Genomic DNA, 22,285 nt, shown 5'->3' with positions numbered 1-22,285 from the left:
ACGTCTACACCTTTCCTTTGTAACTTTGGTGGAGTACATAGCAGCGTCAGCATATAATTGGTGACAAATTGCCGGCATACGGTGGGATGGAAGTCTGAGAAATTTGTTTAATGTTTGATTAACAAGTCTACGCAGAATAGCATGCTATCCAAATAAACCGCCCAATCTCCAAATATGTACTCTCATTGCAAATTAATTGCTGTTGTTTGCTCTTCTCTGAATGTATCATTATTTTTTATCCCTAGTTCTGACTAGGCGTGAATTTCTCATACACTGCGCGAAAACAAGAGAAAGCAATTCAATTTACGCACTATCACACTTCAGTTTGAATTTTTCATAAAACACGCATTCGCCTGTGTTGCTGCTGCACGTTACGTCACAGTAAAAGCCGAGCCTTTCCGGCACCTAGTGTTGAGTGTTGAACAACTTTGTTAGATTGACAAACACTTTTCGTTTCTGCCAGGTTTTTTTTCGGTAAGCCGGTTGTACAAATTACATATTGCGCATATAAAGTAAAGTTTTCTAATATTCAGGGGCATTTCTAATGCTGCAATGATGTCTGCAGAAAACGAGACTAATGTGTCTACATTTCTGCGACCGAAAGGTGATGATGCTGCCAAAATGTCTTCACTTTGTGCAGCTTCGGCTGCAGCTACTGTTCCAACTACATTAGCTGCTTCCGGTCAAGGAGATGAGAATGCCGCCAGGCGCTGCTGCCAAGAATAAACCCAACTACCGCATCATCAAGGGCGCAACGGCAGGCCACTTAAGCTGCGTCTCATCGGTAAAGTTCAGCGCGGATGGCGATTATCTGGTAAGCGCATCCGCAGACCGTTTGCTCAAGTTGTGGGCTGTACGCCCGATCCAAAGTTATCAGACGCTGGCAGGACACGAGAAGGGCATCAACGAGGTAGTGTGTGCACAGAATGGAAAACTTATCGTCAGTTGCGGCGACGACAAAATGGTTAAGCTATGGGACTCGAATAGCAACAGTTGCGTCAAGACCTTGCAGGGACATTTAAACTGTGTATTCTGCTGCTTCTTCAATCCGCAGACAAATCTCATTTTGTCTGCCAGTTTCGATGGTTCGGTGCACTTGTGGGATCTCCGAACTGGCAGGACTCTTAAGAGCTTGGCCGCTCATGGGGATCCCACTACATCTGTGGACTTTAACCGCACCGGCAGTCACTTCATTACGAGCAGCCACGACGGATTCATACGAATGTGGGAATCCGCCACCTTCCACCTCGTGAAGACGCTCTTGACTGACGACGACAACCCCGTGGTGGGGCATGCAAAGTTCTCGCCCAACGGCAAATACATACTGAGCTCCACCTTTGACAACACCCACAAATTGTGGAATTACGAAAAGTCAAAGGTTCTGCGCAGGTATACCGGACACAAGAATGAGTGCTACTGCCTGACCGCCAACTTCTCGGTAACGGGCGGGATGTGGATTGTTTCGGGCAGTGAGGAGAAATCGCTATGCATCTGGAGCCTGCAGACAAGTGAGCTGGTCCAGAAGATTGACACCAACGGCGACTTGGTTATTTGCACCGACTGTCATCCAAAGGAGAACATCATTGCCACTGGTTCCCTTGAGAAGCCCTTCACCGTCAAGGCATGGAAGAGCTGTGAATAACCAGACGACCAGAAAAGAATTACCCTTTAAACGCCTACAACGAGTTACTTAATCTGTAAATCGAGCAAATAAACGGATTCAAATTGACCCATAAGTGTTTCTTCTAAGAGCGGCATTGCCGTTAAGCAGACACTGCGACGATATCTCTGTGTAAACACTTGTTAACAAGATAAGCTTGTACCTGCTCTTGTAAATCATATATGGCCGGTATACACCGGCAAACAGAAACGAATGCGCTTGCTATCTCAGCCAGACGGCCAGTGGACAAGTTGTCGAGTCAGGCCGGAGCTGATGGAGAGCGTCATTCAAGTCTGGAACGGCGTATAGAGCGGTCGCGTTTGGTCCCCAGTTATCGCTTAGTGTTTTCTCTTCCTACCCACTCTCTGTCTTTCTATTTTTGTTTCTACACGCAATTCGCGAGATCGAAACAATCAACTAATCCGCGATGAGGGCGGACGAGGGTGAGTTGGCTGCCTTAGCTGGTTCCCAGGGGTTTACCGGGTGCATTTGTCTCAAGGTTGAACGCTGTTGTTAGGTCAGTTTCGAAAAGACAGGGGCGATCGCATGCTTGTAGAAAATCTCACCAATAAAATCAATTATGGCCAATCGAGAAAATACGTGCCAATTCATAAAAGTGTATCGTGGAGGCTTATCTATCTTCTAGCGAAGTCCAACTGATAAAGGAGCGAGTGCTACCAAGTAAGATTTAATGGTTTGATTTCTATCTCCGTGGGGGGTTATCAGAATGTACCAGCGAATGTAGAGTGGAATCTAATCGGAAATTCATTCCCTGACCTGCACATCATCTGTACAGGGAGCAGCTTCCGAGCGTGGGCACTCTGATCAGCGACAGCGGACGGAAGCTGTGTCGCCCGGCGACCATCACCAACAAGTTCCCCATATTCCAATGGCTGCCCCGCTACCGGATCGAGTACGTGATGCAGGACTTCATAGCAGGTTTCACCGTAGGACTCACAACCATACCTCAGGCCATTGCCTATGGGGTGGTGGCTGGCCTGGAGCCACAGTACGGTCTGTACTCGGCTTTCATGGGCTGCTTCACCTACATTATTTTTGGTTCCTGCAAGGATGTCACAATCGGTAAGGGTCCCCTGTCCACGCTTCTGTCCAGCCACTGGAAACTCGTTTTACACTTACGCCCGCAGCCACAACCGCCATTATGACTGGTCAACCAGTATGCTAGTGTGCTTCCTGGCCGGTTGCATCGTGCTCCTCCTGGGCCTGCTCAACATGGGAGTGCTGGTGCGCTTTATATCGATACCAGTCATCACAGGCTTCACTATGGCGGCGGCCACCACCATCGGCAGTGCCCAAATTAACAATATAGTCGGCCTCAGCAGTGAGTGGGAATACATTTAGCAGCATTTCAGCAGCAGGCTAATTTGGGTTATTATTATTCTTAAAAAAATAGGTCCATCAAACGATTTGTTGCCGTCCTGGAAAAATTTCTTCACCCACTTGCCTTCGATTAGAAAGTGGGACGCCCTGCTGGGTGTGTCTTCTCTCATATTCCTGCTTCTCATGAAGGTATACTCCCGCAATAGGCAACCAAAATAGTAGATCATAAACTAATCTATGCATGTTGCACAGCAAGTGAAGGACATCAAGTGGGGCAACCGTATATTCTGGAAGTACCTGGCCCTATCGCGCAACGCCTTGGCCGTGATCTTTGGCACGTTCCTTGCCTACATTCTTAGTCGCGATGGAAACCAACCCTTCCACGTCACTGGAAACATCTCAGCGGGCGTGCCACACTTTCGACTGCCGCCCTTCAGCACCACCGTCGATGGAGAGTACGTGTCCTTTGGCGAGATGATCAGTACAGTAGGTACTGGGCTCCATACCGCTCATATCGATTCTGGAAATCGTGGCTATATCCAAGGCATTTTGTAAGTACCAATTCCCCTATTCAGTCGCTCGGCAACTGTCACATCAACCCTCTCCCAATATTAGGGAAAAAGAGAAATTTGTTTCCAACAACACATTCTCGTAACGTAGCCCATGTTGGTATACATATGTACAATAACTTGTTTTGTGCATTCTCACTGTATGAATCATTCGATCGCGGCGGTTGTTCTGTGTGAATCGGTTGATAATATCATTCAAGTCTAGAGCTGAGTTCCATATCTTATAAAAAGCCGCAATTGCATTCACAGCCAAGGGGAAAATAGTGGATGCATCGCATCCTTGCACATGGCCCTGGGCATGTGCAACATTATGGGCAGCTTCGTTCTCTCCATGCCAGTGACGGGCTCATTCACACGCACGGCAGTCAACAATGCCAGTGGAGTGAAGACGCCTCTTGGCGGAGCCGTCACGGGTGCTCTCGTGCTCATGGCATTGTCCTTCCTCACCCAAACCTTCTACTACATACCTAAGTGCACGCTGGCGTCCATCATCATAGCAGCCATGATATCGCTGGTGGAGCTCCACAAGATTGCGGACATGTGGAAGTCGAACGAGGGGGAACGTTGTGAGTTGCTGTGGACACCGCAACTCTACATTTATACCCGATACTTAGTCAGTATGGCTCTCCTCCGGCTGACGCCGCTAATATTAAACGACACGACAAAGAGTGCGTGCAAGAGAGACAGAAAATCAGTCTGAGCGTGACGTCGGGCGCTGCGTAGCCACTGCAAATTTATTTGTTCCTTTTGGCTACAAAAATGATCCGATCTGATCCAGATTCAGCAACCGGATAGATATGGTCATTATCTATGATTTTGCGTTTTTAGTTTTCTCGTATCCTCAATATTGTAGATGCAACAGATTTTCGTCCTTTGTGGGGGCCGAAGGGGGTGGGGCGAAATTTTGAGATATACGTTTTATAGTGAGATCTAACAGAAGTGCGAATACCAAATTTGGTTACTCTAGCGTTAATAGTCTCTGAGATTTGTGGATGGCCCAGATTTTCGTCCTTTGCGGGGGCGGAAGGTGGTGTGGCGAAATTTTGAAACAAAACGGTCAAGATCCGATATCACAGGAGTGTGGATACCAAATTTGGTTGCTCTGGCTCTTATAGGTTCTGAGATCCTTGAACTCATATTTTGCAATTGGCAAAACCGACCATGAAACCTGTTTGTTAGAGAGAGACAGAGCGAGAAAGAATGAAATTGTTTACTTGATTCTGGCTATAATAATTATACGATCTGGTTCAGATTTTAAACTCTAAAACATATAGTCATCTACGATTCTGCGTTTTTAGTTTTTTCGTATCTCTAAAATTGTGGATGCCACAGATTTTCGTTCTTTGTGAGGGCGGAAGTGGGCGGGGCGAAGTTTTGAAATATTTTTGTAGCAGTGACATATCACAGAAGTCTGGATCCAAAACATCGTTGCTCTAGCTCTTATAGGCTTTGGCTCAATCGACTCGGCTATTGATGCTGATCAAGAATATATATACTTTATGGGGTCGGAAACAATTCCTTCTGGACGTTACACACATCCACTTTTACCACAAATCTAATATACCCCAATACTCATTTTGAGTATCGGGTATAAAAAGGAGTCGTTTGTGAGCTTAGCCCGGCTGATTCTAATCCAATTCGTGTTTTTGCAGAGAAAGATCTGTTCCCGTTTTTAGTCACAATTATCACCTGCATGTTCTGGAGCCTGGAGTATGGCATTCCCTGCGGCATTGCCGCCTACATGGTCTACATTCTGTACAGCAGTGCGCGTCCCCAAGTCTACGTAAGATTGGAGAAGGTAGGCCAAAAACGCCATTAGGTTGATAGCCCCCAAATCTTAACGTATCCAACTCCCTCCAGATAAATGGGCACGAGGTGAGCGTAGTGGATGTAAAGCAGAAGCTCGACTATGCCTCCGCGGAGTATCTAAAGGAGAAGGTGGTTCGCTTCCTGAACCAACAGAACGGTGAAACTAGTCTGGTCGTGATCAAAGGCGAGGAGATCAATTCCATCGATTACACAGTCGCCATGGTAAGTCTTTGATTGCCCCTTTGAACATCCTCCTCCTGCAGCGTCAGATAGACCAAGCGCTTCTTGACCCCTTCGGAACGTTGCCGCTCGATGGCCGCCTTGCCACGGTATTCGCTGCCGCTCTTGCGGCAGGTGAAGCCCAGACCAGCCTCTAGCGGGGTGTCGTCCGGGCGAAGATCGGTGGTCTCTAGGGCGATTCACAGGAGAATGACTTACTTGCTGGGGTCACGATTCGTGTTGGCGGAGAAGAGCCAGTCCGCCGCCTGTTGCTCTTGCGGTCCCCCGAGCAGCAGTTTGGCGAAATAGCTCATGTTGAAGACCACCGCGTTATTTCGGCAAGCCAACGCTTCCGACTTGATCTGAGCGATATTAGATGTATAGTCACTCTCAGAATCCATAGGGATCCACACTCACCAGATCGTGATGCTCTGAGAACCGGCCGTACTGGAGATCGCCTTCGAGGACCTGCTCGTAGACGATGTCCCGATTGCGGGAATGTCCGTAGCTGCCATACCAGTCGTATGGCTGAACGGCAGCTCTCTCAGCTCCTGAGGGCAGGAAGTAGCCGGGACGCTCCCAGCCCTGCTTCTCCTCCATGACGGCGTTGGCCAGAATCATCTGGTCGTGGAGCGGATCCATCTGGAAATCACGGCCGGCCAGCGGCTGATCGTACTTGAACACCATGCTGTAGTTCTTCACGTAGCTCTCGTGCGACTTCTCCCGTATCCACTGGGTGGCGCGTCCCTGCTCGGGTGTGAAGCGACGCAAATCAAAACCAAACATGGACAGATCCGGTTGGCCATTGAGGATCCACAGGGCGGGCTGTTCCCCACAGCCTCCGCCGAACATCATGCCTGCCGAGTTGAAGCCGCAGTTGTGATACAGTCCGTTCAGGACAGGATCGGGTCCCATTAAAGGCTTGTGGTCGCGTGTGAATGACTCAGGGCCGCAGACAGTGGCTCATAGCCACCCATGCAGATTCCATCGCCCTGGATGCGGAAGTATGTGGAGTAGTCGTGGTCTCGGATATTGGGCACTCCTGGTATCGATTCGGAAACGATGTAGGCGTGCTTCATAGGCACCAGCGGTAGGTGCGAGCCGTGCTTGGCCACCAGATCCCGGCCCCAGACTCCTGTGGCATTTACCACTCACTCCGTTCGTATGTTGCCATAGGGTGTTGCCACGCCGACTACCTTTTTGCCGCGCGATGTCTGCTCCAGGAGAATGTCATCGACTCCGCAATTCTCGATCACCTCTGCGCCCCGATTGGTGGCCGCTCTCTTCAAGGCCGCACACAGCATGGCCGGATCCATGACACCATCGCCGGGAGAGTAGAGGGCGCCAATGAAAGCAGAGGGATCCAGGAGGGGGAACAACTTCTGTGTCTCAATGCCCAGAGCAGATCCCACGGTGGCCAGGCGCCGGTACTCGTCCAGCCTCGTCTCGTTGTGGGCGATGAAGAGGCCTCCGTTCTGTATCCGGCCAGGATCGAGGCCTGTTTCCGACTCCAGTTGCTGGATCATTTGACGCGAGTTGGCAAGCAGCTGGATATCGACATCGTTGGGGCGCAGACGCCAGAGCAGGCCCGCAGTGTGCCAGGTGGTACCGGCTGTGAGTTGAGCACGCTCCAGAAGCACTGCCCTCACTCCACGCCGCGCAAGATGATACAGATATCCTTCCGGGCTGATGTCTGATGCAAGATGCGATGGCGCCACATTTCAAGATGCTGCCTCTCGCTACGAATTCAGTGAAAACACTAAACACTATCCCGGTTGGGTCTTGATGAGCTTTGTCGATGAGTTTGCTGAACCTTGGGGTCGCCATCCTCCTGATAAACTCAGATTCAATGACGTCTCTCGACGATAATGAGGGACACTGATCAAGGCAAAGCACAGATGTGGATGGAAAAACTATCCCTCTCCGCTGTGGCACCCGGAATATTATCTCGGAAGTGTGCCAAATACTAGTTTCGGACTAGGATAGGTCAATAGACATTGTAGTTTTCCCGCTCAGAGAATAAGTACAATATAATACGATTATGGAATTATAGTGGTATAAAACGCAACATAAATCAAACTCCCTAAAGCCAAACCTTCAACAGGATACATCGGCTAAGTATTATTACTACTCCATCGATCCACAGAGGTTTATTGTGGATCAATTACTTAAGCTCTGTCCTTACGCAGGATGCATACACTCGCAGAGGAACCCCAGGATTATGGTCACTCTCCACCGCCATTAAATGTTTTGTCTTAAGAGCTGTGCTGTGTACCAGGTGGTTAGTGGTTTTTAGTGACCATTTATAGCATAATGCCACGCAAGAAGCGTTCCTCCAGCCCCCTGGATTTCTACGATGACGACTTTGATGAGGATGCCAGCTCGCAAAGTAAGCAGAACTCCACCGTCCCTGGAAGCCAATTACGTCACCCGTGTCACAGTCATAGGCAATAGTATGCTCATGAGCTCCATTCCATTATTTAGGCTCCCAACCGCCGGTGCAACGCAATGCGGCGAATGCCCGGGAGCGGATGCGTATGCGGATCCTGTCAAGCGCGTACGGACGTCTGAAGACCAAATTGCCCAACATTCCGCCCGACACGAAGCTCTCAAAGTTGGACACGTTGCGTTTGGCGACGCTCTACATTAAACAGCTAATTACGGCCGTCGAGACTGGCAGCCACAGCCATAGCCACAACCACAGCCACTCGAACACCGCCGGAATGGATGCCCTGGACACGAGTCATATGCCTGAGGCGTCACACGGTTGCGGCAGTGGTGGGGCCAACGTAGGAGCAAGCCTAAGCGGAGGCGGAGGCAATTTCCATTTCCACAATGGAGGACACAGCGGCATGGTAAGTGTCATTGCAATCTAAGCGATCGCTCTCGACCCGATCCCAGTCCCTGCACAAGATAAGTGATGTCAGTCATCCCTTAACGCTGCATCCACCATGCACCCATGGTGCATCACCAGCAGCTGGGTATCGTCAATGCCATGCCTGACAGGTGTCATTAGCGCTCCGATCTCCTGTGATAGGTTTAGCTGATCATCATTATAAAACTGAGTGTCGGTAGAAGCGTTTAGGCCAATTAAACGGGATACATCATGTCAATGAGGTCTTAATAGGGATAGATTTCTTTTATATATATGTATGTAAATATTGTCTCTTCAAATTGGACAAAGTTCAGAATCTATATCTCTGCATAATCCTGTCAAAATCGACGTCACACCCCTTTTATCTCCTATATTGACGCATCCTCTTATAGTGCAAGCCGACGGCGTTTTAAGGCGTCAGTGTAATTCAAATGTACATCCTATATTCTATATACACTATAAAGATTAGATTGGACTATTCTTTTGTCCTGGTTTCCATCTTTAAATGGCCACAAGACATGGGAATCGAAGACACATATACTTGCATATCTATTGGGCAACATCTGCTCGAAGGCTGCGATGCTGTGGAAGTATTTCCACCTTCTGTATTCAGAGGTGCTCCCCGTCCCCATCCCCAGCCCCAAGACTAACCCAAACCCGAACCCCATACCCTGTCCAGGCCAGTCGGTGGCAGTCAGAATAGAGTCAGAGCGGCCCCCCACTAGAAGAACATTCAAATCACACTTTGTGATTTCAGTTTGCCTTGCTTTCCTGTAATCCGATACTTTTGTGAATTTCAAAAATATTAAATATGAGTGACAGGATCATGGAGACGGTCTGCGGACGGGCGGGGGCGATAGACGGCAACATTAGTTAGTGTTTGCTTTATTTTTAAAGACTCGACTTTGATGCGCCCAATGTGAATGACATCCAAGGGAAAAGTGTCGCCGCGTCGGATCAGAGCAGACCAGACCACAGCAAGGCAGAGAAGAGCAATTTTCTCACTTAGCTTGGATAATTGTAATTAAAAGTTGTCTGTCTAACCAGATTAGAAACTCTAGATGTTCCAATATTCTTCTCCAAACGGAATGGCGTGAGGTTTACACAATCTGTCCGTACAGATTCAGATTCATGGCATACATACCGCTTCGCTACTTATCCAAATAGAAGCAATTGTTTACTCAATTGAATGCGTGAAAATATCTGCAAATACTTCCCCGCCTTGTGCCCATATGGCAGCAGATCTCTCATGAGATGGGATCGTTCCAGTCTCAGTCTCAGTCCCTTTTCCGTTCCAGCACCCTAATTTATCCCACACTCACGCACGCGCCGCTAAAAAGTTGATGATCAGCAGCAGCGTCGCGTCTGCTGGGAATTTACATACGTAACGTAACCCATTGGCTCGGTTTCTCTTCCCTGGCGTTATTTGTGCTCGATCCCTTCGCATAATCGTGCAGGCCCTATGTAGATATATGGCTGCAATTGGGTGTCTTCTGTCCGCAAGTGTTTGGCTGTATATGTTTTTATAGATTCGTTAATGAGGCTATTATTGTTGATCTATGAAAACATTTCCAAGAGGAGCCACTAAAGACAATCAAAGTTGTATAAACAAACAATGGCGCTGTCGCTGTCGGTTCGGTTGTCGTCATATTGTTCCATTTATAGCTATGCGGTTTTCCTCTGCCCATATGATTTATGAAAACATCCTCATATCAATTTCCTTTCAGAGCTGGCCCTTTGAGTTTCATCAGAGCAATCGCAGCCTGCCTTTTGGCTCCTCCCGCATGGACTGGCAGTCGCTGCAGGCCCAGTCATACCCGAAATCCGCACGCAGTGAGTTAGACGTTCCGGCCGCTCTCAGTTACGGCCAGATGCAGGATTCGCATGGCCACTGGTATCCTTCGGAGATGCACCAGATGGAGGTGACGGCCACAATCAATGGTTGTGCCTATGAGACGGCTACAGCGGGAATGGGACAGCACCAGCGCGGCATAGCAATAGCTACCAGCCATGCCCATGGTTTACAATAATGCATATACATGAATTTATGAATGTTGTTCTCACTCAACTCAAGCCAAATGTAATTTACTAACTATTCGTAATTGTATTAAATCGTGATTTAATTATAATTATACTTAAACTTACGAAAAACGTATCATAATTAAGGCCAAAGATTTATATATTACATTTAAAGCGAATATATGTCTTTAATCATCACTAAATTTCGAATATTCAACAAGTACGCGCCAAAGTTGGGCACGACTTTTTTCTGAACTGCAGCCATGGTAATTTGGAGACCCTGGTAAACAGCTGATTGCACAAACAAAGAGCATTTTATCAACAAAAGCAGATGAGAGTAAATTTATGCTGACCACGAAATATATATACCCTTTAGCCAGCAAGGGAAGACATTTCACAGATAGTACATGTACATATAATAAAATATAAACCGAAATGATTGAACGGGATAAACGTTTCAGTGGATATATGGAGCAATGGATTAAGTCTCAGTGGAGTAAAAAGGTCCTAAGAAAGACTGGTGGTAGTTTTTGGGCCAACGCGACGTCAAAGTCTTAATAATGTCATCCATAGAGTATTGTCTTCGTGTATTTATTAAATGTAGCACAACAAAAATCGCAAGTGGATTTACTCACAATTATTTCGACACACAAAAAATTACATGTATTCGCTCACATACGTCGAGGCGCGGTTAAAGTTCACGTTGGAGAGCTGGGATTTGCGATTAGATTTCGAATTTGCTTAGAACTGCAGATAATCGGAATTTACTTTTGTCCACTCCACAGTTACGCAACTAGTCCGGTAGCACTTAACAAGCACTTAAAAGTAGTTTCATTAGTTAGTCAGTACGCGCTCTCCGACGAGGACGGAAGCTTTGTTGTGCACACGACGTGAAACCAGTCCCGGGAATCGAGAACCTGTTTTTTATGAAACCTGCATCGAAATGCCATCTAAAGAAGTGAATCCCGATCTGCTGAAGGAGCGCCACACATATACCTTTGATCCCCACGAGCTTGCCGTCTTCTGGGCAGGTGGCGAGGAGAGATACAAAGAAAAGAAAAGCCTGGGTAAGCTCTGCTCTTATAAAATAGATACTCATGGACGAGAGTACATACATATGTTCGAATATGTGCATGCATACAGATGTACTTACTCGCTTGTATGGGTGGAGAGAAACTGGAGAAACTTAACCGGTCGGTTAATAGCAGTACTCCCTGCTCTAGACGAGCTTGGCGCAATCCAAATCGCGTTTCACAATCGTCAGTGCCAGAAAAATTGCGCCAGAAGCATGACGGAGCAAAACAATAATTTGTTTGAAACTGATAATGCAATTCTGGACTTGTTGAAGACTTTCTTATCATCAATGCAACTGTGTAGTTTTTTGTTTTCTCCCCGCATCAGACCTTTCATCGAAGTCTTTGTTTTGATTAGCCCCTTCTTCGGCTCTCCATTCATTAGTTTGCTGCACGCTTTTGCCGAGTTCATTAATTATGCACATATTCCAAATGACGAACAGTCTACTAAAACATAATCGTAACCTTTAGGCCAAATTATCTCCAGCTAGAGCAGGTACAGCAGCTTTGCTCTGCGGGTGTTAATCTTTGCACTTTGTCTCCGATTCTTGATAAATCAGAATAGCCGTGTACTTTGGATGTTTGATTTTATAGCGTATGAACTTGTTTGGAGCTGCTCCTATTTCATTCTATTTATAGAGTCACTCGAAATAACTCTATTGCGAACAGCTGATAGGCTTATCTGGCAGATTTGGCTTAGCTGAACAGAGCACAGTAAATGGCCAAAGGACAAGTTGTTAACATCAGTCAATTAATACCACTGATAAAGAATGAAATAAAGAATTACAATGTTATCATCAAGACGTTTATTGATTTGTAATCCTAAAATAGAAAAAATGTTTCTCGAGGACCCGGCATTGAAGGATGATCTACCAATCTCCTACCTGTCGCACAAGGAGCTGTACGAGCACAGCCTACGCAAGGCGTGCATCATAGGCGAGAAGATACGGAAACTCCGTGCTGAAGGCGAGGATGGCGTCGATACCAACAAGTAAACAGTCTATAATTAATCGCAGTTCATGGACTCTATCTTGGATATTTTCCAGTGCGCTGCTTGGTGGCTCTCTGGGCGCCGCCATATTGAAGGAGGGCAATCCTTTGACCCTACACTATGTGATGTTTGTGCCCACCATCATGGGTAAGGGCACTATGGACCAGCAGGTGGAGTGGCTGAGCAAGGCATGGGACTGCGAGATTATTGGAACCTATGCTCAAACAGAGCTAGGACATGGAACGTTCTTGTGGGGTCTGGAGACTCGCGCTGATTACGATGCCAGAACCCAGGAGTTTGTCATAAACACACCTACAAGTGGTGGCCGGGAGGCTGTTAGTATACGACAATAGTACGACCATCTCTTCCAAATTCAAAACGATTATATTCACAGTGGGTCATACGGCAAACCATGCTGTTGTGGTGGCTCAATTATACACCAAGGGCGAGTTCCGTGGTCTGGTGCCGTTCATTGTCCAGCTGAGGCACTCGGACACTCACGAGCCTCTGCCTGGCATCGACATCGGCGATATTGGTACGAAACTGGGTATGAAGTCCGTGAACAATGGCTATCTGGGTCTGAAGAATGTCCTGATGAAGAATCAACAGGTTCTGCCGGACGTCACCTATGTGGCGCCCAAGAACAGCGTTCTCACCTATGGAACAATGGTATTAAAGGATAAAATCTGAGTTTTAGACCTTGCTCTAGCATTTATATAATAATTCTAGATGTTTGTTCGATGCGCTCTGATTCGCGACACTGCCCAGAGTCTGGCCAAGGCATCTACCATTGCCTCAAGGTACTCGGCGGTGCGCCGACAGAGTCCTATCGATCCAAATCAGCCGGAGCCACAGATCATGGACCACACCACCCAGCAGCTGAAGCTGTTTCCCCAAATAGCCAAGTCCATTGTATTCAAAACCACCGGCGACGGTATTTGGAACATGTACAACGTCTTGTCGGGGGAGATCGAGCAGGGTAACCTAGACCGCCTGCCCGAGATGCATGCCCTGTCCTGCTGCCTGAAAGCCATCTGCAGTGCTGACGCCGCCGCTGGTGTGGAGACCTGCCGTCTCTCCTGTGGCGGCCATGGCTACATGGACTGCTCCAATTTCCCGACCATATACGGCATGACGACCGCTGTCTGCACGTACTAGGGTGAAAACACAGTAATGTTGCTGCAGACTGCCCGATATCTGGTTAAGGTATACGGCCAGGCCTTAAACGGGGAGAAGCTGGTACCAACAGTGGCCTACATCAATGACGCGCTAAAGGAGAGGCAGTTTGTTAACTCCGATGGTTCCCTAGAATCTATTGTCAAGGCCTTCCAGTTTGTGGCCGCCAAGTAAGCGAATCCCCAGGTCTCTGCTATGAAATCTATCTATTATTATTTTTACTATGCAGCAAAATCCGTATTGCCTATGAGCAGATTGAGCAGCGTCGTAGACAGGGCCACAGCACCGAAATGGCAGCTAATCTGAGCGGAACCTTTTTGACTGCAGCGGCAGACGTAAGTCAATATCACAATTTTAGTTGAGCCATATAATAAAGGTAAATAATTTGAATCAGCCTATACGGAACTGTTGGCCGTGTCGCGACAGGTTTCACCAGCGCTGGCCGATGTCCTGAAGGTGGTGCTGGAGCTATACCTAGTTGATGCCGCGTAAGATGTTCAACCGTTTCGAGATCTGAATGTTTTACTTCACTTCCAAATGATTGCAGTTCATCGACCTCACAGACAAAGATGTCACAACGTTGGAGATTCGCCTGCAGAACTGCCTGAAGCAACTGCGACCAAATGCCGTCACCTTGGTGGACAGTTTCGATTTGCATGATCGCGTTCTGGACTCTGTACTGGGGGCGTACGATGGCAACGTCTACGAACGCATATTCGAGTCGACCAAAAAGAATCCGCTCAACAAGGAGCCTGTGAACGAAGCATTCCACAAGTACCTGAAACCCTTCATGAAGGCACACCTCTAAACACACTTATTAAGTGGGTTATTTTCCCCGCTATTGTTACTCTTGTAAATATATTGTTGTGCAGTTGAAATTAGGCTGTAAAGTTATACTCGCACGAATAAATAAGTAATTTTTAGGTATTCTACAAAAGCAGCTTGTGTGGGTTGTATTAACCTTAACCTAATCGTTTTATTAAAGGTTACTATAATGACAAAGCTGAAAGTAGATAGATAGAGAGTGCCACATTTATTTACTTTATTCAATTATGTACGGACAATGTCTGGTGCGATTTGAGTTTATGACAACGCACTTGACGGGTTCTTTGAGTTGCGTAGTGCATACAGACGCCTCAGCAAACGGTTGCCAGTAAGGAATGTGAATATTGCGATGGATATCAGCAGGCGCAGGGTTTGGAACATGTTCAGTTGCATCCAGAAGACAAAGAACAGAAGCAGAATGCCGCCAAAGCCCACATGGAAACCGATTGTGCTCGGTGCCAGAGTGAAGTTGGAGACGTTCACGCCCAACTTGCCCCAGAAGATAAACAGCAGAACCAACGGGGTAATACAGAGTCCAGTGAATATGTCCGACACAATACGAGGCGGCCGCTTGTCAGGCACACGGAATTGATGAACAATCTCAGGACGGGGACCTGAAGCGATTTTCGGCTTGACTTCTGCAAAAAGTGTACCATTTCGTTAAGTTACAATCTCAATATTCAAGGTATACTCCCCATACCTCTATCCTCGCTGAATTTCAGCTGGATATCAGCCACAAGCCACTCGAAGGAGTTGGACAGCGAGGCATCGCCCACGGTCAGGTAGATGTTGTATGTGCCACTCTGGTAATTAAAGTTCTTGCCATTGCCGCCAATGTCCATGTCGAATTTGTAGGCCTTGCTGCTGTCCTGTTCCGCCACAAAGATAATCTCCTTGTCTGTTTGCTTGTTGTAAAGACGCACAAAGGCTTGGTGGACGGCGAGTGGCTTGTTGTTAGACTCCTCCACTAATACGGCGCTCAGCAGCAGCTTTTGTGTAGTATCCGCCGACAAGTTCTCCTTTAACTTGCTAGGATAATTCACGATTTGCTTGCGCGTGGCAGCACTGGCATCCGACTCGGCAATGCCAACGTCGAGAGACTGGACCTTGACACGTCCGAGTACTTTGAATTGCACTGTCTGCGTATATACGCTATCCGCACTCAGTTCGGCCTGATAGATGCCACGGGCCGGCTTCAAGCTGGCCAAATCGGCCACATAAGTGGTCTTGTCTGAAGACTTGGAAGTCACCGAGATTTTCTCAGCTAGCAAAGAGTTGTCCTTTTTGTGGAACACCTTGGCAGTGATAATCTTCGGGGCGGGCGACAAAGGCTTGCCAAGTAAATCGACAACAGCTATATTCAACGTGGGTGACTGGGCGTCCAACTGGCCGTTTCCGATCAGCTGCACACAAATGGGAGCAATCTTTTCGTCAGCACCAATGGTCTTCAATGCCTCAATCAATACGTGAGCTCCCTTAGCGGACTGCACCGAACGACGACTCAGGAAATAGTTGGCAAACTTAACAGATTGTGCGGCACTGACTGGTGCTGGCTTGTTGTAGGCTTTGGCAACGCCGAAAGCACCGTTAATGATCAAAGACGTGATGCTCAATCCCCCCTCGAACTGAAGGAGTTTTCCGTCCACCTCATCGGCCTGAACGATAGCATCTTCAACGCGATTCGCAATGAAGGCGGCACCGCTGCCCAGCTGAACAGCCACATTGAATCCATAGCCCAGACCAGTCAGTGTATCGTCCTTCTTTAGAAGCTCCTGGAGGCGCTTTACAATCTTACCCTGAGTGGCTTCACTGACCTGTACACCGAGTGCCTTGTGTGTGACTAAGCGATAGTAAATCTCTTGAGTGCTGCCCAGTTCGGAATCCAACGAGCTGTACACTTTCGAGAGCAGTGCTTCGTCTAGTTTCGCAGAACAGCCCAGGTTCTTGCTAGCACCAATGAAATAGTAGTCCTTTTCGAAGCTCTGGAACCGAGAACAAAGGCAATGATTCAAGGTTCAGTGAACGTTTGCTAAGCACTTACGTTCAGCTTCGATTCCTGATGCATGGCCGCTATCTTCTTGCACAGAGGTTCCTTCTGGGTGGCATCGGTTAACTGAATGTTAAGGCTGGAGAAAAATATGGCTTGCAGATCATTGGAACCGAATCCATCCACAAAGACTTTTTGTAGGCGGGTGAGATCCTTTGGACCCAGATGGCTATCAACGGTACGCGTACTCCACGTTGGCGCACAGGCGCATAGTACGGAGAAGAGCGTCAGACCTGCAACAACAGAACCATGAGAATTACAAGCTCGAGGGGCAGCAAGAACATCACTTCGCCGGCAATCGTCTAACCACGAAAATCAGACAGAGACAGCACTACGATATCGAAGCCGGCGTTTCCTTTGCCAGTGTCCCGAAACTCTGCGGTTCCGGGCCCAGTTTTAGCGAACTCTACCCACCTAACTTCAACATTTTCCTATATTGTGTTTGCGTTCAACAACTTTTTCTTATATTCTATAGGAAAACAAATAAAAATCGCACAAAATAGCCAGCACCGCCTGTCTCAGCTTCGATATTCGATATTCACAGACACGTCAGCGGCAGTCAATTTATTACATCGCATTACACGGTAACTACACATTTGCTACATAGTGCGGCAGAGCTGCAAAACCATCGTTATCGATAGATTCAAATTTGCTCATCACTCTGGGGATTCCTTCTTAATGAATCAATCTATCCATAAGCCCCCTTCTCAAAATAGCGGATTCCTTTGTGACCAACTATAAAATATGTTAGTTATTTCCTTTTTACACAACCTCGATATCGTTTGCTATCGATGCAGGGATGCACAATAGGCGTGCCACCACTACTGACGCAACCCTGGTGTAAACAGGCTATAAAATAACAGAGCTATCGATAGTCAGAACATAATGATATATTTAAAACAATTTAATTTAACGACAAGACCAAGTGTTCTGCTATTGAAAAACATGGTGGTTCCTTATTCGTGGATCGGAAAGTGAGTATAAGTATCCTAGAATATCAGTTTGATCTGCGGTTGAATAAAAAGCAGGTTGATTAAGAATAATTGCTGCCTTACACGTACATACCTTATGGGGCAAACTTTTCGGTGCACTCTTGAATGGGCCTTGTAATCAAATACTTTTTTTGAAGGTCTTTGTGGGATCACCATCATAGTTCCACAGAGTTATGGCCGTTGTACAGTACACCGAGTACTTGTTGACCAGAGTCTCCTTTCGTTCCTCATCCACCGGTGGTATGTCCTTACAATAGACATCGAAATACTCAGTGGTGCTCACACCCAAGTCCGCAGTGGCCGAAGCTTGACGATTGTACTCGGCGAATAGCTCCTGCCACAGAAACTGCTCGATTCGGTTGGCACGGGTGGCTGCAGGCCAAGCAAAATGCCATTAATCAAATCCTTAGACATGGCCAAGATACTTACTCAGAACCTTGTTGATTTTGGGCGGTCCATAACTGATTTGGGACTCGGTGAATTCAATTGGGCACGGCCCGCGAGACTTTGGAAGTTTCTTACCAGGTTCGGCCATTTTAACGGCAGCTGCGTATATAGTAACTTTTAGTATTACAACTAACGTGAATAATTTATTATGATGCTAGCAACAATGTGACAATGAAAATACTTGTGGACTAGCCTACTTGATCGACCAAACAACACTCGATGCAGGGCACTGGGCAACCACAGTGTTAAGGGGAAAAGGTTAGCAAGAGTGGCGCCACCTGGTCCTGGAGAGTGAGAGTTCCGCGCGATCTCCGGAGCCGTTATGAGAGAGGATTTGCAAAGAAAGAGAGCCGCCAGCAGCCCGAATTAGGCCATGCCCTTGAACCTAGTTCAAGGTCGATAGAAGAGAGCGATGGGGATTAGCGGCCCGGGAGCATCATACAGAGCAGCTAAGCAAAGAGGGGGTTCAGGGTAAAAATTTCCCGCAACGGAGGAGCATGCGCGCCGGTTGACGGAGAAAGTGACGTGATTTTTTAGTTTTGAAAGAAAAAGTGAGTGGGATGAGGATGGAGGCCATCACCCGATAAAAAGATAAATAAATCTGTGATTCCAGGGGATCAAGATCAGTGAAACACCAGGAACTTTAGAGCTGACCAGCGGGACGGAAAGTAGACCCAAAAAGCACAAGAGTGAGTCCGCTCCAAAGGGGGAGCAAATCCATAGGGAATAGGTCACAGCTCCGCCATCCTGGCTTGGTTTTGCTGGTCTCGAAGAAACTATCCTGGCCACGTAGTGCGGGTCCCTCGCCCATTTAGGGAGAGAAAAAAATCATCAATCAACATATTTACTCCCATTGTAACGAACCTAAAAGGGTTCGATACAATCCGTCCCCCGACCTATAATGAGCGCATCGCACCGCACCCCACAACCAACGCCCCCTCTCCGCACGCAACCACCGATCAACACGCGCCAACTCCATAACGCTGACCAAAGACATCAGGTCACGCGGACTTTCCCCACTCCAGGCCAAGCCATCGGCCAAGTGCGGTCTTCCGGGCTCATCAACGGCGGAAAGATGACGCCGCGAAAATCTGCGACGATCACCAGGAACGGCAAAGTGCACCCCGACGCGGAAGTGCATTTTCAAACCCGCAGACCCAGCAATACGGGCCTATAAAAAGACGACGACGAGAACCAAGAAGCAACTTACGCAGAAACCCGGCTCAGAGTACGGACGTGGTACCAAAGACTTACGCAGAAACCCGGCTCAGAGTACGGACGTGGTACCAAAAGCTTACGCAGAAAACCGGCTCAGAGTACGGACGTGGTACCAAAAACTTACGCAGAAACCCGGTTCGGAGCACAGACGTTGTACCCGGAACTCACAAGAAAGCATCGGCGACCAATTAAAATAAGTTCATTTAAAGTGCTAAGAATTACAATAAAGTGTCGAATTATCAAAGTAAAACACCCGATTGCGTAAGTTCACTCCAATTAGCCGAGGCACCGACGCCACCCCACCCCGAGTCTACGCAGCCTTTTCGTATACACGACGAGCGACGCCCATCCTAGCCCCGATCCACCTCTCTACGATAGGCCGCCCCCTGACGCCGCCCTTAAGGTTCCATCTATTTCTACAAATTTCTTGTGGATTGACCCCTGGTCGTCACTGAGCTTACCTCAGCCTGAAATAGGTCCATCACACCATTATTTATTTTTGTTAGACGTCTCCATTTATATGTATATGTTAATCCCCTAATTTAAGTCCGTCCATATCTATTTATATATGTAACTTATTTATATTTATTATATTAATTATTCCTATTTATCTATTTATTTATTAACCGCCCGTAATGATAAGATGAAGGGGGAATGAATAGGCAGGCTTAGTTTAGCAATGATACCATGTAAAAGTAGGAAATTACCGTGGAAATTATAAGAAAGAAAAGGAATTGCTAATCGTTTCGTATGGGGGGAAGAGGAGCCACAGCAACGGGAGGGTAAGGCTGCTGCACATGGCAGGGAGATCCAGAACGTCGTGATCGGATCTCAGGTAGGGTGGGTATGTCAGAGGTAAAAACATCGACACCTCGACCTGGTCCACGTCTGTGTTGCAAGAAGTTACTGTAATGTTGTTTGTCGAGTAGAGTCCGTTGGCAGTTTTTTTTGTCGGTTACTTTTGTTGTTTCAACTTGTTCGAGATGTCCAATTAGTTGGTATATTGTGCGACCTGAGGGCTTGGGAAGTACCCAGCCCTGGGATGACTGGCTAGCCGGCCTTGCCCCGAAGAAAACAAAGGTTCGCAACACGTAGGCCAGGAGCAGATAGAATAGCGTGCGGTTCCAGCTGCCACGACAGCTTGTCTCCAAAGCCAGGCACGCCAGCATTAGGGCATAGTGCACGCCCAACACAATGAAGAAGGCTCGGGGATAGAAGACGCAGAACGTGGCCAGAGCCAGCATCCGCATCGTGATGAAGGCAATCCAGCCGAAGAAGGCAACAGTGCGGCCGGCAAAGTCATCCTGCTGAATGCCGTTCACTATTTTCGTGGGCCGGGGGAAGTAGAAGTCCACGACATCCTTGGGCGTGAGCGGGGTGTCCTTTGGCGTCTGTATTCCAGGCGATCGGGCCACCAGCGGACTACGCTCCTCATTCGGCTCCTCGTTTACCCGTCCTATAAGAAGCTTTGGCGGACGTGGTACATGCTCCTTGATGTACAGCTGCGCATTGATCAGCAGCATGTCCTTAAACGTTTCCAGCTGCGAGAGCGGTCTGGTGACGCGACGACTCCGGCGGTGCTCGTTGTCCGATACGGTTCGTCGCAGATCAGGGAGTGGAGGGCCATCATCAGAGGGTTTTAGTACGGGCAGTTCTGGCGGTGCTGTTACCGGTGGTGGCGGTGTTTCGGGCACTGTGTCCAGCACTTCAATGGTGTCAAGGTCTTCTAGATCCTTTTGCCACAGTCGCAGCTTGGGCCTCGTCACCTGCAGCTTGTCATCGTCGGTGGCATTGTTCTTTGGCCCAGTGTGCAGCAAGGCCTTCGTCTCGAGCTGTTCCAAACCGTCATTGTCGACCTCATCTTCTCCCCGCACATGCATCTCGTGAGTGGCCACACCTGGATCGGGATCCGTTCTCTGGCGCGCATGAAAGTTGGCCATGATCCTCTCCGACTCCGGGAAGCTGGCGATTGTGCGCTCCGACTCCCTTTTCTTGCGCTCGGCATCGCAGCACAGGCGCTCGTTCTGCTCCAGCTGGCAGCGATGCGACTCCACCTGTTGTGGCGTGGCCCAGGGATAATGGCGACCCACGCGACGCTGGCTCTCAATGCGATGATAGCTGGTTGTTATGGCGGCCAAATCGATTGCCGAGAAGACCAGGGATAAGGCCTGTACGGCGGCTGCAATGGCAATGGATTGAAATGGATGCAATATGCAAGATAGCATTGTACTTACAGGTTTCGTAGTTGCGAAAGAGGTCCTGCTCAAGCATAAAGTATAGCTGTAGGATTATTTGAGGCGCTGCCTGGGCGTAGGCTTGGATGAGCAGATACAGCTCTATACTGGAGGTCTGCGTCGCCTTGTCCAAGCACTTCATGCGCTCCACATCGTCATCGTCGTGGAAGAGTGCCTCGACGGCCCAAAACAAGCGCATTGAGAACCTTATCGGAAACAGTCACTGTAAGCACGGCCTTGACCTACATACATATTTCCCATACACCTGCCCTACCTGTACACAACAAAAAAGGGGAACAGCATGAGCCGGAGCAAACCAAGGGCAAGAGCAGCGCACTTGTTATGATCGGAGCTGGCGCTGCTGCGCTGTTCCCGGGACGTGATCACCAGCAGGAATGTTAGGGCGGGCGGTACGAACACCAGCACCAGTGTGCCAGCCCCAAAACCCGGCGCATGCTGTCTGAAAAGCTGGTAGCTGAGGGCCAAATCGGATGCAGTCTGTGCAATGTACACCAGCAGCGCCAGACAAGTGGGCACTATGTAGGAGAAGTACATATATGCGTGTGCGGCTCCGTATGGCGTAGCCGAGTATATGTTGCGGTGGAGTGGCTGCATGACCAAGTCCCGCCTCCATGGCAATGTTGATGTCACCTACAGTATGCGGATTCCCCTTAGATTTTGTGCCGAAGCTAATGGTTCCTTACGTCTTTAGCTGGTGAAATGCGTTCTGACACTGAGCAGACTATGAGTAACCGCCTCTCCCATAGTAATGGTTATCAGAGGGTAGGGC

General features: G+C 48.2%; 6 protein-coding genes and 2 pseudogenes across 6 annotated transcripts; 4 read left to right on the top strand and 4 right to left on the bottom strand.

Annotated features, from left to right (window-relative positions):
• The first annotated feature begins 548 nt into the window (after positions 1–548).
• Positions 549–1,720, top strand: LOC117193561 (WD repeat-containing protein 5-like). Its single transcript, XM_033398308.1, has one exon. It carries the CDS (start codon positions 692–694, stop codon positions 1,640–1,642), a length of 951 nt encoding a protein of 316 aa, XP_033254199.1. The 5' UTR covers positions 549–691; the 3' UTR covers positions 1,643–1,720.
• Positions 1,721–1,940: 220 nt separating this feature from the next.
• Positions 1,941–5,389, top strand: LOC117185941 (annotated as a pseudogene).
• Positions 5,390–5,455: 66 nt separating this feature from the next.
• Positions 5,456–7,319, bottom strand: LOC117193886 (sarcosine dehydrogenase, mitochondrial-like; the record flags this gene model as incomplete). Its single annotated transcript, XM_033398569.1, is given in 4 exon segments — positions 5,456–5,788; positions 5,831–5,960; positions 6,016–6,557; positions 6,560–7,319. Coding segments are annotated over 4 exon segments (1,635 nt in total), but the record flags the coding sequence as incomplete, so codon positions are not given.
• Positions 7,309–10,602, top strand: LOC117193563 (neurogenic differentiation factor 2-like). Its single transcript, XM_033398310.1, has 3 exons — positions 7,309–7,987; positions 8,083–8,453; positions 10,201–10,602. The coding sequence occupies exons 1-3, from the start codon at positions 7,912–7,914 to the stop codon at positions 10,501–10,503; spliced, it is 750 nt and encodes a 249-aa protein (XP_033254201.1). The 5' UTR covers positions 7,309–7,911; the 3' UTR covers positions 10,504–10,602.
• Positions 10,603–11,337: 735 nt separating this feature from the next.
• On the top strand, positions 11,338–14,663 carry LOC108159574 (probable peroxisomal acyl-coenzyme A oxidase 1). Its single transcript, XM_033398313.1, is given in 9 exon segments — positions 11,338–11,559; positions 12,397–12,556; positions 12,612–12,865; positions 12,868–12,891; positions 12,951–13,225; positions 13,286–13,902; positions 13,962–14,071; positions 14,109–14,227; positions 14,280–14,663. Coding segments are annotated over 9 exon segments (1,944 nt in total). The 5' UTR covers positions 11,338–11,435; the 3' UTR covers positions 14,541–14,663.
• A 79-nt stretch (positions 14,664–14,742) lies between these two features.
• LOC117193557 (dolichyl-diphosphooligosaccharide--protein glycosyltransferase subunit 2-like) lies at positions 14,743–17,148 on the bottom strand. The gene is made up of 4 exons (XM_033398303.1): positions 17,019–17,148; positions 16,599–16,837; positions 15,258–16,539; positions 14,743–15,195 (listed from the first exon to the last, which is right to left on the bottom strand). The coding sequence occupies exons 1-4, from the start codon at positions 17,029–17,031 to the stop codon at positions 14,816–14,818; spliced, it is 1,914 nt and encodes a 637-aa protein (XP_033254194.1). The 5' UTR covers positions 17,032–17,148; the 3' UTR covers positions 14,743–14,815.
• Positions 17,149–17,474: 326 nt separating this feature from the next.
• Positions 17,475–18,220, bottom strand: LOC108160951. The gene is made up of 3 exons (XM_033398311.1): positions 18,026–18,220; positions 17,670–17,968; positions 17,475–17,611 (listed from the first exon to the last, which is right to left on the bottom strand). Exons 1-2 carry the CDS (start codon positions 18,129–18,131, stop codon positions 17,715–17,717), a joined length of 360 nt encoding a protein of 119 aa, XP_033254202.1. The 5' UTR covers positions 18,132–18,220; the 3' UTR covers positions 17,475–17,611; positions 17,670–17,714.
• Positions 18,221–19,853: 1,633 nt separating this feature from the next.
• LOC117193556 lies at positions 19,854–22,214 on the bottom strand (annotated as a pseudogene).
• Between the last annotated feature and the right edge of the window lie 71 nt (positions 22,215–22,285).

The sequence above is a fragment of the Drosophila miranda genome, assembly GCF_003369915.1.
Source record: "Drosophila miranda strain MSH22 chromosome Y unlocalized genomic scaffold, D.miranda_PacBio2.1 Contig_Y2_pilon, whole genome shotgun sequence".
Lineage (NCBI taxonomy): Eukaryota > Metazoa > Arthropoda > Insecta > Diptera > Drosophilidae > Drosophila > Drosophila miranda.
The sequence above is the reverse complement of the archived record's forward strand: the minus strand, read 5'-3'. Positions and strand labels throughout refer to the sequence as shown.